We start from the raw sequence: 19,912 nt of genomic DNA, 5'->3' as shown, positions 1-19,912 counted from the left end.
TTATAGGGGAAATGTGTGTGTAGTACTATAGATTTGAGAAGCATTCAAGATGAGCAGGCTTACCACTGTTAAAATGTTTAATGCTTACAGAGGTTAGTGCCTGTAACATTCTTGAATATGACTTTTCTTCAGAAGCATAAAACACAAACCATCACTCATTCAGCAATACATCCACGTCTATAAAGTGCAAACACTATGTCAACACCCATGCCAGTTACTGTAACACCACACATTATAGTGCCTGATCAAGTACCTAACTTTTCCAATGTGAATTTTAAAACCCTGAAAAAGACCAATCTGGGCATTTATTGAGATCAGTTTTCTTATAGCATTAACGGTTTTTGAAATGTAAAATAAGAACACGCTGCAAGCTGTAACTATAATATCACTGCAATCATGCTGTAGAGCCCAAATAATAAATCCAGTTTTGGCTGTAGGCCTTTCATAAGAGGTAAATATTGACAGACGTTCAAAGAAGGTGTAGATTTCACAGCTAACTGTATTAGCCTTATAAGTTGTGTAGCCAAACTTACTACAGCAATAATAGTAAGGCTACTTAAAATAGTAGTACTTTCAAAACATCTTTGAATTTGTAGGAAAAGTGCAAATAATAAAAAATTTAGAGTTCTACACATTTTTCAATGCAACAGCAGCAGTTGTCAATTACTGTGATGAAATACTAAAACTCAGTTTAAGACGCAATAGTACCATTTTTTGGCAAAAAAAAGTGATTTGAGTGCATATGTGCTTGGCTTTCACATATATATTGTACATTCACTCCTGAGAGGCTGTGATGTAATCATTTTTTTCAGTGACAATACTGCAGTCTAAAGTTTAAATAGAATCCTTATCTTCTGTATCATCTAATACAGCAGTTGTAGTAACAGTCAGTTTCAACTGTCTTTATCACTAGCCAGTTGTTCGTGCTGCAGGCAGAGCTGAGGTCCTGCTTTTTTCATCTTGATATAGGGGGCAGTAATTAAGAAATTGTTTCCAGATACATTAGAAATAAACAACAAAAAATTATGAAACTGCAAAACTGTAATTAATGTAGTTCAAAACTAAAATCCCATTGGGTAGGGATAATTATCTTGTTTTCAGATTTAAAAACTTGATTCACTTTGGGAAGTCACAACTCTTTCAATTAATTAATTTATTTGCCAATGACTTTCTGATTTTGCCAAATAAACTGTTTTGAATTGGCAGTTTTTGTTTTTTGGGACTTTCTGTGCACAAAGTTGAAGACCCAAAGTCATCCATAACAACGGTCTATTTAGTCTATTTAGTTAGGGTTTGCACAGTTCTCAGATATCAGATATTTTCTCTGTGTGCATCCTTAAATGAACGTGGTGGCACTAGTCAATTCAGTTACAACATTTTATAACTTTACATGCAGTTACTTCTCCGCTTGCATAGAGAGCACTCTAATGCAGCATTCAGAAGAGAGGGATGTGCTTCCAGGTAGTGAGAGTTTGTCTTTCTCAGTATTCTGTCTCTAAGCCTTCTGCAGCATCTGTGTTGCGGGACAGCATGTAGTTGTCCATATCTATGGAAGGGCAGTTGTAGATAGAGTAGCGCAGTCTCTCTGCCATGACGGCCTGGCTGGTGTAAGGGGGCAGTCTCAGCTGGAAGAAGCACGTCTGTGCTGTAGGAAGGCCATTGACAGGCTACAGAAGCAGAAGAAAAAAATATTTCTTATTAAAAAAAATTTAAGCCACTACATTCTAATTTGACCCAGTTTTAAGTGTAAGCAAACTGAAGAAGGTTTTCCTCTATGTGAGGCCATTGATCAAGTCTTGTGACATCTCACAGTACTTACAGAATGTGCACCAGAACCAAATTACAGTAGTTTTACTACAGCAAAGGGGATGCATACTTATGCATCCAATACATTTTAGTTTTTGTTTTTCAAAGTGCAGTTTTTACTGTCATATAACTTCCTTCTTTTATTTTCTTTTATATTCACTTTTATTTTCTGTTTGTAGCAGATTCAAAGCCGGAACGATAAGTTGTTTGCACCGGTGAATACTGTACATTAGCAGCACATATTTAGTATTATATTTTTAATTAACACCATTGAAAAACATTTTTCATTATTTACTGCATGCATATTTATAGTGCATAGTAACCCAGTTAATTTAGGAATCTTAAGCTCGTTGCTTTCACTTACCCTATCCACTTTAATAATCTGAAACTTTTGGGTGATATCAGCTGTGTTTGAAGGCAGTCTTGAACGCCCTGATACAAAGCGTAGGAATAGGACCCTCTCCTCATTGGTGAATTCCTCCAGAGTCTGCCACAGCCAGCCAATCAGCTGATGCGTGTCAGTGACATCCCTGTACCGCACAACTTTCTTCAGCGTTTCCACCGAGACCTCGGGCATTCCACATACCATCTGCTCCAGCTGTCTGGCCGTGAGCAGAGACAGAAGGGGCACAGGAATGATGGAGGACATACCCTCCCTCACTGCTGCCACCTAAGCACAGAATATAATGTTATGTACTGTACAGCAGCGATAGGCATCCATTTTCTCAGACCTTTCTTAGTATAGGGGAAAATGCAGACTACTAAAAATGGCAGTCTTTGAAGGAAATGTACAAAGGTAAGTCACAAGTCTACGTAGCTACCTGTAACAATGGAGTCAATAGCTTTAAGAAACCTGATCATTAAGTTCATACTTCCAAAGTATAGAACAGAATCAGAGCACCACAAATCTGCCAGGTATCTGGCAGGTTGATGTGGTCTTGCCAGAAAACAAATGAAGATGGTGAGTTCCCTACCCAGTTATTCCACTGTGAGCAGTCTTGCTACAGATTTGTTTTTACGTTTTATCAAATTTTGTAATCCAAATTGGGCAGTATGGGGGATGCAGTGGTCAGCACGTGTGTGTTTCCTCTGGGTCCTCAGTTTTGTGTTTCTACAGTCGAAAAATATACTGGTAGGCTAAATGGCTTCTGGGAAGACTGGCCCTGGTGTGAGTGTGTACGTGTCTATGTTTGTGTCTGTCTGCCCTGGGATGGACTGGCATCCTGCCTCGATGGGACAAGCTTCGGCTCCCCCGTGACCCTGAATTGAAAGAAGCAGTGTCCAAACAAATGGACAGAAAATGGTAATCCAAATTTCACTTACCTGCAGATCCATCTCATGAAGTCTGTACTCTATAGCTCTTTCCACATATTCCTTTCTGTTTGCAAATGTCAGAGGGACGTTGTACCCTCCAGGAACTACTGGGACCAACTTCCCATCAGCACTCTGTGCAGTAAAAGAGTCCAGTGGAATCATCTAGGGAAAAGACATGCAGATCTTTTTACACAACTGTTTTCTTTTATCCCCATTCACATATAATTCAATTTGTGTACACATTATTTTATTGATACAATGATTCATATTTTTTAGGTTATTCAAGATAACTTCCCACTTTGGAGAGATTGAACTAAGTAAAGTATATAAGGAGTTTCTAAAAATGATCAATGCTACCACCCAGATCACTACTAATTTTTGAGTGGTGATAGTCTCCACTGACTATTTTCTGGAAAAGAATGTAGTTTTCTGTTGCTTTCATTTTGATCATTAATCCCCTTTTTAAAATGAAAATCTGGATTAGAGGTCTACGATCTAACAACAGTGCTATCACATTCTAGCCAGATTTCATCTGATGTCAGAAGCTAAACAAGGCTGGACCAGGTTAGTACTGGGATGGAAGACTTTTAATGTAAACCAGGTTATTGCTGAAAGTAGCATTTATGCACCAGTAGGAGGCACTCTGCTCTCCGGACCAGAATTCTGTGATCCTGGTGACAGGGCACTGTGCAGTAGATGGGGCTACCTGTGTATATTGATTACTATGCATCACCCAGGTGGAGGCTACAATTCTGTAGAGGACAAATATATCCCCTCCAACTTTATAGGTTTATGGATCCTTCCGGATGGAAAAAAAGCAATTTATAAAAGCAAGGAATTATATAAGATATAATATATGTTAAAAGCCACTGGAATCTCCCATTTACTCCTGATCAAGAATGAGTAAGTGGTGATACAGTTTCGACTTTTCAGACGCTGCCTTCCCCCCCTTACCACAGGGAAGTTGTCCTCAGTGATGCCACTGTTTTCCAGATGCAGTATTCCCTGCAGGCTACGAGAAGTGAGAAGGTCCACTTCTTCCAAGTCCTGAGCATTCAGAGGGATAAAGCAGAGTTGCTTCCACACCCAAGGTGCTAGATGCAGATCCAGAGGCTTTTTGGTCCGGACTGCCACAGCCATCAGGATCCCAAGGAATCGAAATTGGATCATGTGCTCCTCTGAGATTGCAGAAGGGTTCAGCAAGAACCTGCAGAACCAATTCCAGTTTGTTCAAATCTTTTCCTAACCAGAGTGTACTGACGATAGTTTAATGAGCTGCAAAGAACATAAATATCTTCCAAAACCTTTTAGTGAGAAAATAATTGTGAAACTTTGTGTCAGGTTTCAGAATAAATAAAAGCATAACGGTTATGGGATGCCTGGCGTCTCCTATGTTTGTATGTTTCTAAGTTAAAGCAGCACAAACAATTGCTTTTGCCTATGTGTCATCATAGAATCATGTAATAGGTTTATTCCATGCTGAAAAAAAGAAGAAAGAGAACACAACGTTTCGGCCGTGGAGCCTTCTTCAGGTGTGAGGGCTCACCTGAAGAAGGCTCCAGGGCCGAAACGTGTTCTCTTTCTTCTTTTTTTCAGCATGGAATAAACCTATTACTTGTTCCTTTGCAGCCTACGCATGCTGACGCAGCTACCCACCTGAACTACTATCATAGAATCAAGGCTTATAGTAGTACTTGAGGTGAAGGAGAAGGCATGAAAAAAAATGTTATTTTTCTAATGAGGAGCTGGAAATGTCATGTCTCTTCACAGTGCGGGTTTACAAAGAGCTGCCATAAGAATATAAGAGCCACATACTAGCCCAGGACACACAGCTATGATGAGTGTAATTATTAGTTGCTCCTTCACATTCAAAGAGTACTGTAGGTTCATTTCTATTTCTATACAAATGCTTAAAATAATCAGAAGGTGCAGTCTCACTCCTCCTAATCTATTCATGTTTTGTAGTTCAAACCTGCTTTAAGGGGAAATTAAAAATGTTTGTCATAATAAAGCATTAGCATTGCTAGTGAGAAAATATAGACTGGGCGATGCCAGCAACTGCTGCCACAGTTCCAGGAAGAGAGCCAAAGGCAAGAACAAGCAGGGTAGATAATAGTTGTACCACTGGTATGGATGGTACAGTATGGCTTCTCTGAGAGGCCAGAGGACACAGGTCATCTTTTAAATCATCCAATGTCTACTGTAATAGTAACTGATAAAATAGACACCTTTATTTTTTCAATCTACTGTACAATTCATGAGACAATGTTTTTTATCTAATAAAATCACAATAGCCAAGCTTTGGGGATAGCACTTAATCCACACGGTCTTTTTAAAGGTTTGGTGAAAGTTTAAAATATGCTTTTCAAACGTCTTTGAAGGGACCAGTACCAAGCACCAGTGTGAGATTTAAAACAAGCAAACAACATCAATTAGGAAAACAAATCTACTTTTTCTAACCAAAAAATGTCAGAATGATTTTAATTTCATATGGACTGAAAATGGGGCAACTGTAAGGACAAATACAGATGAAATCTGAAAAACATTCTGACAAATAATGCACGTAAATCTGGTATTGTTCTTTGGAGTCTCATGAGACTTTATAACCTACTTTGTTTTTACTGAAAGATTTCACATTTTCTGTCATTTGTACAGTGAATGGAAAGTACTAGAAATAGAATGAACTTTACAAGCACTGTCTGTACCTGTCAGTGTTGCTCCCTACATCAGCAGAACTATTAGGGGTTTGAATAAGTAGGTCCACAACACCAGATTCCAATTCCTGAGGAGCAAGAAAAGTCACATTATTTCAACATGCCTGTCATTCTAAAACAATACATACAGTATACAGTGCCTTGCAAAGTATCTACTCTCCTGCTGTGTCCACATTTTGTTGCCATCTGAGCCCGTAATCATGACACTTTCAAAGAGGGCTTTATAGAATCTACACAATCTACGCCAAAATGATAAAGCTAAAAAAATATGGTAGTGAGATTGCCAGTTCAGGGGCATAATAGTTCGAAAGCTCACATCATTAGCACAATGATCTCTGTTTATGTGTTATCAAAGAGGTTTAACTTCACTTCAGAGACTGACCTTCCAGACTGAGTAGCCAGACAAATCTAGTTAGGGATGCCATTAAGACAACAGTAAATTTGAAAGAACACAACTGTATGTTCTATGGATGAAGTAGAATCGGTTGTTCATATAGTCAAACTCAAAGCCTGGTGACAAAGAGAGGACCAGGATAATTATTCTAGCATTTCTTTGTGTACCTAGATCCCTACACCAAGATTATCATTGATCTAAATCCCTGCTATTTCCCTTGGATCCTAGGAGGAAATTACCCAAAATTAAGATGCCATTTTTTAATCTATGCACACTAGGCATAGTGTAATATTTTGTGTGACCAGCTCCTCATCCCTGAGCCAAATGACAGTTTTGCACTGCGATTCAGTCTCACCTGGCACATCTCAGTGATGGTGTCATCAAATACACCACCTGCATCATCTGCCCCCTCCCCGACAAGCTTCACCTTCCAGGCCCTGGAGGGCAGCCGCAGCTCTGAGGGGTTCAGATTCACCACCTGCCTGGCAATCTGCACAAAGATGGGCTTGCTGGAACGTCCCCTGCAGGAAACAGACCAGGGGAGAATCACAGTAACAAACTGTTGTGCCACATGCACACAGAGACAAAGCAGTTACCAAGTCAGGCAAGTCAGATTTTACTTACTGCTACCATCCATGGTGTACTTTGTGGATAGTAATTCCTGTATAGTTTAGTTTGTATGTAAACATGACATAGTAAATATACTACATTGAAAATAAATATACAAGGTACAATATACCTTGTTGTGTTATCTTTATATAATATTTTTCTGCCATTGTGCCATATACTGTAAGTATTATTAGTGCAGCATTCACTTTTAGTTACCTCGAAATTTGCTGACAGAAACTGCTACGCCTGAATCTTGCCAAAACAGGTGTTAGGTGTGAACATGCTATAAAATCTTTACATAAAATCAAAATACGTATTTGTGATAACATGCCCTGCCAGAAAACATGAAGAGAATGAAATATTTCGAATTTACACTTAACAGTAAAGCAGAAAACATAAGTACAGTAGGACGTAAACAAAATTATCAAAGAAAAGTAGAAGCTTCTCATTGGTAGAAGTACTGTATACAACCCTTTTGGTATGGTAATGCCTTATTCTGTCCAGCTGCAAAAGAATATTTAAAAAGTAATTTCAACTGGTCCAGGGGTGCTGTATAAATGGCTGAGCCTGCGCTCTGAACCCAAGCTTCTCTCTCCCCATCTGTGTGTCTCATGGAGATCAAGCTGGGGTATGCGAAAAGACAAATTCCTAATGCAAGAATCTGTATTTGGCTAATAAAGTGATCTCTTATCTTCCTCTATCCCACTGTAAAAAATATATATATTTAGAATCTGGCCATGAAAACTACTTGCCAATAATGCAGCATTACAATATGAATTTTCCTTGTACTATATCTGACTTTTGTTTAATGATGATTTTTTAAAACTGGAATTAAGCCCCATGCAACGTGTTCAGTATAGTCAATTCAATGTTAACATGTTATGTTCCCAAAGTTTAACTGACAGCTTGTTTTGTTCTGAACTAAACACATGGATTGTGTGGCTGTAAATTTGTATACTGAAGTAGGTAGCTGTGTCAGCATGCGTAGGCTGCAAAGGAACAAGTATACAGTAGGTTTATTTTATGCTGAAAAGAGAAGAAAAGAAACACAACATTTTGGCTGTGGAGCCTTCTTCAGGTGTGACAGCTGACAGCTGAAGAAGGCTCCACAGCTGAAATATTTTGTTTCTTTTCTTCTTTTCCCGTTTTATCATGGAATAAACCTTAACTTGTTCCTTTGCAATTAACTGTATAACTTCATACAGGGTAGTTTACTTTCTTACATCTATGAAATGTTGCTGCCCTCTAGTGACTTAAAGCAGAGCTTTGTTTCCCCTTGAACCAAGCTCCTATTTTGCTGTGATAGTTAAGCTATACTGCCATGGCAACCGAAAACAGTATGTTTGCATATCATGGGACAGTAAGTTTCATACCATGAAAATAATACCAATCTAATAAGAAAATACTGTACAATAGCTGTGACTAAAATTGACAGTTATGTTAGAGTTATTTACCCTTTTAGGTGTCCATGAAGTCTGGTTGAACCTTTATGACATAGAACATAAACAGACTAAATATATCTCAGGAGACCTACATGCCATCATTAAGGAGGTACTGTACCTTGCTGAGATTCTCTTGACAGTAATCTGAGGTCCATAAGTCTTGCCCTGTGTCATGGTCTTTCCAATCGATCTCACCAGAGGAAGAGTGTTCACTTTGGGAGCAAGGAGGCCTCTTAGGTGTCCCTGCACAATTGCTGAGGTTCCTGAGCTATAGCGTGAGGCAGAAATCTGCAATGGAAACGGAAAGGGCAGGTACATTGTACTGTAAGTATCATGATACTATATAGTGGCCTCTGAATCAGCCTGTATGAGCAGGCATATGCTACAATGAAGGGGTTTCTTGACAACAGAAGAACACAAAATAATCTTATTCAATGAAGGAAATGAACAAAAGCACGGTGATCTTTGTGTTTATGCTTTTTTTGTTTTTTTCAAGACAAATAACACAGGATATAAGCTTATTATTATTGCCATCGATTTAATGTTTAATTTAAGCATTTTTGTATTCCATGTCTACTTTGTATTCCATGTAACTAGTTAACGTTTTAAAATCCCAATACTAATGACATACATCCAAAAAACACATGAAAAGTAGCACAGTTCAAGAGAACCTCAAGACTGACAGAGTTCTGTGCATTTACACACTTTTACAGGGCAAGAGCAGGCATAGACGAAATGTTTGTAACTGGGGTGCTAAGTTTCTTTGATTACTAAACAAAATGAAAGGCAAAAAGAATAGGACTTGAGACTGCATTAGCAGTACTAATTAGCATTAACATTTATTACTATTAGCATTAACAATCCATTAACATAATATGGTCCTCTAGCTGGTGCAGCACAATGACACTGTGAAGTCGCTACAATAGTATTACAGCATGATAAGCTCATTTCACTAACTGGACTGTAACACTAATTCTACCCTATATGATAGCATAGCAACCTGGCTCCTGGGGTTGAGGTTCAGCAGTCTCCAGGACTTGTACATGAAGTCTGAGAAATGGAACAGGACCCTGAGCCGGGCATTGAGGACCTCGGGACTGCAGCCATTCAGAGCGCTGTATTGAGGGGGCACAGACTGAGGAAGGCCCAGCTGCAGGGGTAATGCACTGCCTGGATGACAATCATAAAGATAGAAGTACAATTAAACATGGACAGTCAAAGCATTTCACTCGATTAAATGTAGCTGAAATTTTTTAGGAATACCAAATTAATATTGAATCGCTTGTTCTTCTCCAGTCGATTTATTTTAAACTTTTTTATGTTTATGACCTATACTGTACTTGTTTATGAGGAACAATACAAGTTGTTACTTGTATTGAGTGAAAGCTCAAGAGAGTCAGGCATCAAGAGCCTGATACAGTACTTACAAAGAAAAAGTGAAACGTAATTGTAGGTCAGCTTGTAAAAATGGACAATGAAAATAAATACTTAAACACAACAATGCTACCACCCCTTCCCTGAGAACTAACCTACTGGATTTGCGTACACATTTCAGTTGGTAAATATGGATAAAACCTTATTGCTCTTTGGGGCTCTTAATATACAGTATTACTGATAACATAAGAAGAAGGCAATGACAAACAGGAATCTATTTCAACTTTCTGAAGCTACAGGCTTCTGTGAAATTTGCACTGATGAAAATGTAATATATTTTAAATTGCTTACGTTTGTGTAATAGCTTTTTCTTGAGGTAATAAGCGTAAGAATGACACAGATGTTGGCCTGCGTCTCTTTAAAAAATAAAAAGGGTTACCTGCTTCATGGGAGCAATATAAGTATTTGATGTAGAGTATAAGCTGCTTTATACCTGGGGCCCTCGGTGCTGTTGAGGGAGTGGTCCAGGCAGCACTGTGACAGCGTCCTGCAGAGATCTGCCGGATATTTTTCCCTTGCAGAACGGTCACCAAGGTGGGCTCTTTCACTGGATTTGAATGGCCTAGCCCGAGCTGAAATGACAATTATAAGTACATAAATAAGAAAAACAGAGATACAGGTAAAAAAGAACATTATCGACAAAGGTATTCCCATATCTGTCAGTTATTTTCTAAAAGAACTAGTAAAGTTGCCAAATGTTTTAGCGGTTTAAATCACAGAGTATTTAAACTAATACCAAGAATGGAGTACTCACCTCTTGCAACACAATCTCAATTAGTTCTGACATAAATAAAATATATTTTTTTATTTTTAAAAATAAATAAAATAAAAATAAAACAAATAGGCTCGTAACCAAAACCTCAGATAGTGAGAACTAAATTCACATTATTTTTCATATACAAGCTTAAAATGCATTCCTGAGGTCTATATAATCACTTAATCAACTAATTTTGGACCTTAAAATAGTACTTAAATAACAAAGTAATAATAAGTAATTTCTGGTACCTACACAGAAATCACCCACTAAATGTGTTACTGTACTGTAAACATATACCTGCACTATTGTACCTGCACTATTGTACAGCAGTGAAGAACATAAATGCATAAACTGGATTAATAAAGAAAATAAAGTCAGAAAGGAGTGACGCTGAAATGATTAGATAATGATAATATCCACAAAAAGAATTACATGAACACACTAAAGAGCATTTTTCCAGGGAGAGAGAAGAAAGCCAGAAAAAATATGGGTGCCATCCTAGTAAGAGCAGACATCGGAGCCAAACACAACTAGTATAAGCAAAAAAGTATTAAAGCGTTACTTGTTTAGCGAGAGGGAACATTAATAACTACACAAATATCTTAACAGCTTGGCACTTGATGGAAAAATCTCTTTGGAAAAAAATTATACAATTATATTTGAATTACAATATGCTTTTTTTAAATACAGTAAATATTTGTCAAATAATTTTAGAAAATATTTTAAGATGACTAGATTCATAGAACTTCTCTAATCAAAAGTTTTGGTTTTTTTTTACCCCAATTACCTGGCCTTCAGAGTTACAACCCCAGCTGTAGACGTCCTCTGTAGAAGAAAGGGCTATTATGTGTTCTGACCCGACAGCAATGTCCTCCACAAACACACCCTCAAGGGCTGGTACCACCTGGGGCCGGTTGTGATTTTTCAGCATTGAGTCGGGGAGACCGAGTAAGCGCTCTGACAGGAAAAGAGACAGATAAACGAGTGAGAGGCTAGGATACTATGACTTGCCTCTAAAGAAACACAACTGTTGTATAGACAGAAATAATATTTTAAGAAGATCCTGAAGCAAACTGAACCTTTTCTGCTGAAAATAAGTGGCTCCATAACACAAAGGTTCTACTTCTTCCAGTCCCCAAAGCTTCAAACTATATTTACTGTTTATCTTATAGAAATTCAGCAATCTTTACCATTGTAGGCCACTAAACAATTATAATTGTTTTTGACTATTTTAGGACAGATACACATAATGAACAAATCAACAAGAGCAAAATGTATAAAAACATTACCCTGTCCAAAAGTGTACACATGTCCATCCTTTGTCAGTGCAACAGAAATCTGAGTCCCACACCCCACCTTTTTTATTCCTTTATTGCACAGATGTTCCACTTTCTAAAGAATAAAAAAAGACTCAGTACTTCACATATTACTTCCACAATGAATCATGTTGTTTGCTATTAAGAGACAGTCATTACAAATAAGAGTAACTATTAAAATAGTCTTAGCTTTTGTAACAGCATGACAAGCTTAATTTTTTATCATATCTGCTTTTCTAATTAAAGCAATGGTTAATACCTGAGGATAGCACTTTACATTGCAGGGGCCTGTTCCAAGTTTCCCATAATCCCCATCTCCAAATGCCCAGACTGTCATGCCATCAGATGACACTGCCAGTGTATGATTCAAACCACAGGACACCTGAAAATGAGCACAGGAAATTAGCTTGTATTGGCACTTTTAATCCCATGCTATTGAAATTAGAGATTAGATTACCCCATTTCAGTGACACTGGAATTCAGGTTGCTAAACTATAACTAGAGTAAAGATCACTAGTGGGTGTCCCTCTTTAACAATTTTTCCAACCAGAGGAAGGACTGCCTGAATGAAATTTTGTCAATTTGTGGAATGAACAACATTTCATCCTTCCTGAAAGTGTTTTTTCTTTTAAAGTGAGAAGGCACCTCACCTCACCCTCCATTTCACTATAGATTTGAGTATTTATTGTATTAGCTAATGCCTTGGGGTCTTTTCCAGGTTTATTAAACAATCTATTCTGCAAATAAAACAATACTCTGACTCTGCCTTTTGCAGATGGTTAGATTTGCAAAATGATTTATCCACTATTTTAATACAAAGTTTTTTGCCCAATAAGACAGAACAGGATTAATTCAAACATGCAGTATTGCTTACCTGACCTATACTGTACCCTTCCAAGGCCATGACTCTTTCGGGTAACATTTTATTAGATGTTGACCTTTGCCCTAGACGTCCATAATCTCCACTACCAAAAGTGAACAGTTTCCCATCAGCTGTGACCACTGCTGAATGCTTGAAGCCACAGGCAAGCTTGCAATACAAAAAATTAAAAAATGATGATACTGTACAAACAAGAAAGTAAAGCTAAGAAAAAAGGTTTAAAATGAACAACGTTCTCCACAAAATGTTACTGAAGTAAATTTGACCAAGTAAATAAAATGGGATATCACAATCAAGTCTTACAGTCAAAGAAGTTTAAAAACCACCACCTATGCTTCTTTTCCACATTAGTGTTCATTTACAAGGACACTTTTGTAAATTACGGAGACATGAACATCACTTCTGCCACATCTAGGTTTCTGAATGCATGAACGGAATTTATATTGATCATTAAGAAACACACAATTCAGTATCATTCAATTGTCCTTGTATGTTACACATTTACAAGAGTATAACACTTGAATATAATACTTATGATAAGAATATCATAATCAAAGTGCAGTACTGGGTTAACTGTAGTTAAGTTTATTCTACTTTTGTAGTTTTTACCATGTTTGTTTTAAAACATATATTAATTTAATTTCAAAGCATGTCAGTCTGTTCGCCTCTTCCGAGAATATTGCTGTGTGGTCACACTAGTTTTGCGGTTCGAAGTAGGAATTGTAACAGCAAAAAACAGATCAAAAGTGGATTTACTGTAGATACAGTTCTATCTAGCTACTCCGCTACACATATTACAAGACACTGAGAGTTTTACAGTATCTTACAGTATTACAGTACTCCCATGCATTCATTATTCTGTAAATAACAACATTTAGGATGGGAAAACTTGTTACTAGTGTACCTGAACCACTTCCTCTCCTTGCAGGGCCTCAATCTGCTTTGGCCTTCTCTGTCTTTCACTGTTGCCGTGCCCCAGTTTCCCATAATCCCCATCTCCCCAGCTGAACACCTCCCCACTCTCTGTGAGCGCCATGGAGTGGCCATCAGACCCGCACGAGGTCACCAGCTGGATCACCACATAACCTGGAGAGAGCCCGGAAAAGCACGTCCAAATAAGGCTAAGTGCACAGAAAAAAGGATCCGATAACTGGAGCACACTAATACTTCAAGTTGCGTCAAAAACACATCTGGAGTGAAGACTCAAGTCAGATTCTGTGATCAGACTTACAAACTATAGTATAGATCTCTTACATTTGTTATGTATTTTTTTGATGTACACAAATATTACAATATAACACCAGATTTTTAGTCAAATCTGATTATAACAACATGCATGTAAGCACTTTGCTTGAGGAATTTATAAGTTATAATAAAACAACAGCAAATGAGGACTTGTTTTTTTCACAATAAGCAAGCATTTAATGCTTCCACTAACTTCCACTTTCTTTTTTAAAAAATGCATATTTCCTACTGCGATTATTAAAGGGACTCAAAGTAGCTTTAAGTTTAAAACTAATCTCTGCACATCCATCTACATAGAAAATGAAGTTATCACTCTAAATGGTATGATATACTCTAAATGGTATGAGACATTGGTAAATCTAGCTCTCTGACACAGTTATCTGATGTTCAAGGTTTACAGCTGATGCTACTAAGGTCACTTTTGGTCAGTTCAGTCAAATGTCAAATAAATGACTAAACAATTTCAACATTACTCAATTTCATCCATCAGTTTACAGCTGCCCAACTGGTTCTAGAGTTAGGGCTGGAATTATGAAATACACTGCAGTTTGGAAAGTGATATACTGTAAAATAGAAATTCATTTTTTAAGGCAAAATGACTTGAGTAATATGCTTAAAAAATAAAGTTCATTGCAATTGTAAAACGTTGCATTGTGACGAAGTCACTGGATGAGTAGATTAAGAACAAAGAGGTCATGGGTACCAGTCACCAAATTTTCTTTAGCTTGAAACACACTGTCTGACAAGTCTTCTAACTAGAACAAATCTTAACTTACTTTTAAAATACTTTAAGGTCTGTGGTAAAGCTGACATTTTACAACACAGCAAAGTACTTTGTGATGTTTCTTAATGCTTCTTAATGGTTTTATTCTGCAACACTAACAGATTTAGTTGTTTGAGCAGGATCATTATTGATATACCTGTAGGAATAAATGGAGCTTGCATCCTCTTTTTCTGCACATTACATCTCTTTATAGCAAGAAATGACAAAATGTATCACTGCAGTACACGAACTGTATGATTGTGAGTTTGTGAGATGATTGTGAGAAGTACAAAACTGATGTACAGTACAGTACAAGATGCCACAATTGAGGAAAACAAATGGCAACAGCAATTACATGGTATTTTCATTTTTACAGGTCTGGATTTTTGTCTTCAAATTTTAATCAATACCATGTTTAACTCTCAACACACAAAAGCACCAGAGGACACTTTTTGTACGCATGTTTCTTTTTCATTTCTTTGAGCACAAGCATAATTTAAAAAGAAGCGGAAACGTCAATGTTTATTCAGAAATGAAACACACTGAAACAAAGGAGGATAAAACAAGAACTGAGCCTTCCTCGGTTGATGGATATACACAGTAAAAGAAGAAAATGACAGCCTCTCTCAGAGGTAGCCTTACCCTGCAAAGCAGAGATGATAGTGGGGGTATAAAGGTCATCTGAGTTTCCTTGCCCAAGTCTCCCATAACTCCCTTCACCAATGGCCAGTACTGTCCCACTGGCCTGAACCAGGAATGTGCAATTTTGTCCGCAAACAACCTACATGACGCAAGGCAAAAAAAAAGCTTGGAACACAGATATCCAAGTTACAAAAGTCTGTATTATCTTGGCCAATTATTGGCAAACCTACAGAAAGCAAAGTGCAATATTTGACCCTAAGAAAAAAGCAATAAATTAAGTCTTGCCAAATGTTAGAATGTATAAAGGGCCTATGTCCAGATCTGTATTTACAGTAAGACATACTAAACACAGCCTAGCTATGAGCATGCAAAGCTAAACTACAAAGCGTTATTTAATGGTTAAGTATTGGCAGATTTTCCTGGAAGCCCTATTACAACACTGGAAGAAGACAAAATAGGGACCTAGTTGAAAAGATCATGCGTGTCAACGGACTATCTGATCAGGACATAATCCTTTCCATTTCTTGCAGGAAGCTGAATGCTCTGTTCATGTTAATAAATGGACATTCACAAAGTGCCGTTCAAGAACTGGAAATGTTCTGTTTTCAACTGTGGTGCACTGAAGGTGTGCAATAACGTTATCCTGCTGTTTAGGTTCACAGTTTACCTGCTGTGCTTGAGAGAGTGATGGGGCCAGGGTTGGTACCAAGAGGTTTGTCCCTGCATCTGCCAGCTGCCCATGGCGCCCTCCCCCCCAGAGGAACACCTCATTTTTCCCACCTTGCTGCCAGTCCTGCCAAAGAAAAGTTACAGTATCACACAGACATCAACACACACACCTACAGATACACATGCAGAAAAGGCGTGCACACACATAAAATACACAGTAGCATGGCGAAAACAAACAGCAGACTTCTAGAATGTCTCAAAAGTCTCTAACTTTTCTGTTGTATCTAGTTCATATTGATATCCAGCACCAAACTTTAAATCAAAGTTTGGAAACCATGTAATAATTCAGTAAATATTGGTATGATCTTTTGAAAACAATCACACAGTACTTTCCTTATTTATTGTATAAAACCTTGGACAATTTTATTAAGCGTCATGATCTGGCAAAGAATGAGTCTATGAAGTTTAATATCAAACAGGCTTATTGTTCTGCTATTAAGCCCCGCTGGCCAGTAATCTACTATTCTATTATCACTCTCCTTTCACTTCACTTTCCCCCAGTCCCGGAGCACTCAAGCTGTTTGGGCATTCCGCCACTCTCTGGTTCCTTCCGCTTGGGTTCTGACCAATCACCAGCCATGTTGTAACATATACAGTATGTTATAAGAATTATTACTTCAACGATGCAATAATTACCCTGTGGACTCACTGAAATGCACATGCAAGAGGAGTCAATTACCTCAGGTCTGGTTGTGGCCCACGACATTAGATGCTCATCCATCATGAAGGTCCATTTACTATTGTCCTATAAAAGTGTAAAGGTATTTACAGTAATTTGGTCCCACAGACAACAACAGTGCAGTGTTGTACTGCAACATTCTACGTTCTTATGATTCTTTTTAATGTTCCAATGAAAAAAATGTAATCATCTCCAATATAAGTTTTATTATTCTAAAAATATATTTACTAATTTCTTACAGAAATCTCTTACTGTTGATTTGACTGTATTTTACTTCCATTACAATTTCTAATATTGTACATGAAACACTACATTTAAAAAAACTACATGCAAGAGATATTACTGTACTGTACCATTATGTATTCTCAGTTCCACAATATTGTCAGTATTCTAATATTTTATCAACCAATTAGATGAAAACTTTGGATATCCACACTTGGAAACAAAAAGAAGAATGCACAATGAGTTATAGTAAAGTGGCTGCAGTATATCACATCACTCTCTGAAATAACAGAATTTCTTAACGGAGGCAACTAAACCCATATAACTTAAAAAAAAGAAAAGCAACAGACTTCAAATTTGCCATGACAGTTTCTTCCGACCTTAATCCCACCATAGTGCTGTAGAATAAGCTTCGCAGCAGTACTTGAAGAGAAGACATGATCAGGTTGAATACTGTGTGTTTATGAAGATAATGACTTCAGAATGGAGTCTACACTGACAGTCTACTCATCTTGTGTGACTGAGTGCCTAGAGCAGGGGTCTCTCACTGTTGTAAATTGTTCTTTTACATAGAGCAATAAGAATTTTTAATTTTCTTATCTATCTTACCAGTGGTCTACTAATCTCTGATTCTCCAGCCTGCCTGAATTCAGGAACGGTGAAGGATTCTGGGAAGGAGGTTCCTTTGGCAAACGCTTCAGCAGTCTTCACTGCGGTGGAGAAGGTGGAGAGCCAGCCCCACTCGGCCGGCCCGGGCTCCAGACCGCAGCCCACATGGTGAGGGGGGCAGGGTGTCCTGCAAAGCAGCTGATCTAAAGAAAGCCCCACTGCCAAGGAGGCCAGGCTTTGGAGGAAGGCACTGTGGATGAGCTGTTCTCCTGAAGTAACATGGCTCTAAGGCAGAACAAAACAAAAGAGTCTTAGGGACAAAAAAAAACTGAAAAAAATTATTAATAACGCTGCTTCGCAAAATCATTTGAACAAGCCTATGGCCCACACTGAAAAGCCCAAATTAAAGCTAACACTTCGACACCACCTGCCTGTCACAGAGCTCTGCACGGCAGGTTTCTATGAAGTCTCTCCCACCCAAATATGTCACCATCAAGTACTATGTTTACAAATTGCAACTGGCAAATGGGTCAACATCTTAGTTGATTTAGACATAGTTTTATTTGCCTCCTAGTGTATGCATCTGAAAATCTGATGCATACAGCCTCATAAACTGTGTGTTTGAATTCCAGTTATGCCGCACATGCTGATGCTGCCTGAAGTCCCAGAACCTACAGTAAGTGATGTAAAATAAATGGTTGATTTGCTATAGGAACTCACTAAATTTAACCCTGGTGTCAGCTTCTATGATCTGCATAAAGAGAATCTGGTTACTTTGGGAAGACGTTTATCCATTTTCAGACTTCTGTTACAATGAAATATGTTTTACAAACTAAAAAACAATTATATAAAAATGTCTCAGGCAGCAAACCTCACATGACACGTGTTTGATTATAAAAAATACTTTTTCGATGCTCTTCTTATGTTCCACAAGTAAGCTTAAAATCATAACATACAGTATAGTCTGAGGCAAGAGGATCAATGAAAGAAACCAGAATGTGTGCCACCCTAGTTACAGTACCTTTTCATGGATGTACTGCTCCTGTAGGAGAAGGGGCAGCCTTTCTAGAAAGACAGCCATGCAGGGGCTTTTGTTGAGCCCCACAATGCCCTGGGATCTTAAGACCATTCGACAGGAGGCTAGGACATGATTCTGAGAAATCCAGTCAGATGAGCAGCGAATCAGCAGCACATCCTGCCAAAAATGGATGGCATGAAATGCAATTGTTAGAAGTGCTTTAAGAATTGCACTGTGGATTTACGCTGTTGTCTCAAGTAAAGTGGATGTTTTCTGGGAGGTGAAAACTTACTCCATGGATTGAAAAATAAGTTACAAAGCTACAAAAATAATAATAAAAATAATTATATTTACACTGTAAATTGACAATACTAAAATCATGCATAAAAAGTGATCTGAAAACATGACATTTTATGTATAAAATGGATGTATAAGTGGAACTTCTGTAAACTTTAGAGATCATTCAGCAGCTGCTTACAGTATATACTGTAAGCTTTATGAACAGCAATAAAAATTGGTCTATTGGTCTTTATTTTACCAACTCACTATCGATTTTTTTCTGTTTGGAAACATTTACCCAACAAGTCATATAATTTGGTCTGGTTACTGTACATATAGTTGTGAAAAAAATGTATATTTCAAGAAATATAAGCTCTTTTATAGTTTGCACTAAAATCAAATGTAATTTTCCAGATAAATATCTACCTTTGACCTTCCAGAGCACACGGCCACCCCAACATCAGGAATCCAAGTTGTGCTAATGACTGATCCCAGGCCTGTCATGACCGTCTGCAGCACTGCACCATCCTGTATGAATTACAAGGATTAAATAGAAATGACAAATAAATTGTGACTGTGATGTAAGAGGTTAAGTACTGGTTAAGTAAGATGTTGTGAACCTCATTACATTTGACTTGAACTATATAAATGAAACAACTCTAAGCTCACAGTACATAAAGAAACTGAAGCTGGGCCTCTTTATTGAGTATCTCACTTTGCAAATTGATGTTGTTACAGTAAGAAATATTCTTACAAAACTGAGTGAATACAAAAGAAAAGGTCCAATATACAGTACAGTAGATTAGTCTTGTGCATCCTGTAAGGCCTGGTGCAGATGCCTATGTAGAAGGATGTTATGTGTATCATTAGGATTTTAATTGCTGGAGCACGATGATTGACACTTATGGCACCAGGTGCCTTATATCACCAGGGTCCAGGGTTTGATTCTGCTCAGTTGTTCTTTTAAAAATGGAGTTTGCATGGTCTTTCTGGGTTTACATCGATTTTCTTCAGTTGCTCTTAGTTCCTCTATGTTCACAAAAACACATCTTAGTCAAAG

General features: G+C 37.8%; 1 protein-coding gene across 10 annotated transcripts in view; it reads right to left on the bottom strand.

Annotated features, from left to right (window-relative positions):
* Positions 1-59: 59 nt before the first annotated feature.
* LOC102684637 (probable E3 ubiquitin-protein ligase HERC1) overlaps positions 60-19,912 on the bottom strand; it is a 72,519-nt gene continuing 52,666 nt past the window's right edge. For all 10 annotated transcript variants that reach the window (XM_069186988.1, XM_069186989.1, XM_069186990.1 and 7 more), the window contains 20 exons: positions 19,279-19,380; positions 18,577-18,750; positions 17,556-17,840; positions 16,725-16,790; positions 15,984-16,109; positions 15,317-15,455; positions 13,571-13,752; positions 12,661-12,816; positions 12,046-12,168; positions 11,760-11,862; positions 11,258-11,427; positions 10,147-10,285; positions 9,280-9,449; positions 8,398-8,567; positions 6,584-6,749; positions 5,826-5,902; positions 4,075-4,327; positions 3,130-3,282; positions 2,171-2,476; positions 60-1,667 (listed from right to left, as the gene is read on the bottom strand). In XM_069186988.1, the coding sequence (XP_069043089.1) occupies positions 1,482-1,667; positions 2,171-2,476; positions 3,130-3,282; positions 4,075-4,327; positions 5,826-5,902; positions 6,584-6,749; positions 8,398-8,567; positions 9,280-9,449; positions 10,147-10,285; positions 11,258-11,427; positions 11,760-11,862; positions 12,046-12,168; positions 12,661-12,816; positions 13,571-13,752; positions 15,317-15,455; positions 15,984-16,109; positions 16,725-16,790; positions 17,556-17,840; positions 18,577-18,750; positions 19,279-19,380 (3,246 nt within the window). In that variant the 3' untranslated portion in view covers positions 60-1,481. The remainder of the gene's footprint in view (positions 1,668-2,170; positions 2,477-3,129; positions 3,283-4,074; positions 4,328-5,825; positions 5,903-6,583; positions 6,750-8,397; positions 8,568-9,279; positions 9,450-10,146; positions 10,286-11,257; positions 11,428-11,759; positions 11,863-12,045; positions 12,169-12,660; positions 12,817-13,570; positions 13,753-15,316; positions 15,456-15,983; positions 16,110-16,724; positions 16,791-17,555; positions 17,841-18,576; positions 18,751-19,278; positions 19,381-19,912) is intronic.

This window comes from Lepisosteus oculatus, chromosome 3 (genome assembly GCF_040954835.1).
Source record: "Lepisosteus oculatus isolate fLepOcu1 chromosome 3, fLepOcu1.hap2, whole genome shotgun sequence".
Classification (NCBI taxonomy): Eukaryota; Metazoa; Chordata; class Actinopteri; order Semionotiformes; family Lepisosteidae; genus Lepisosteus; species Lepisosteus oculatus.
The sequence above is the reverse complement of the archived record's forward strand: the minus strand, read 5'-3'. Positions and strand labels throughout refer to the sequence as shown.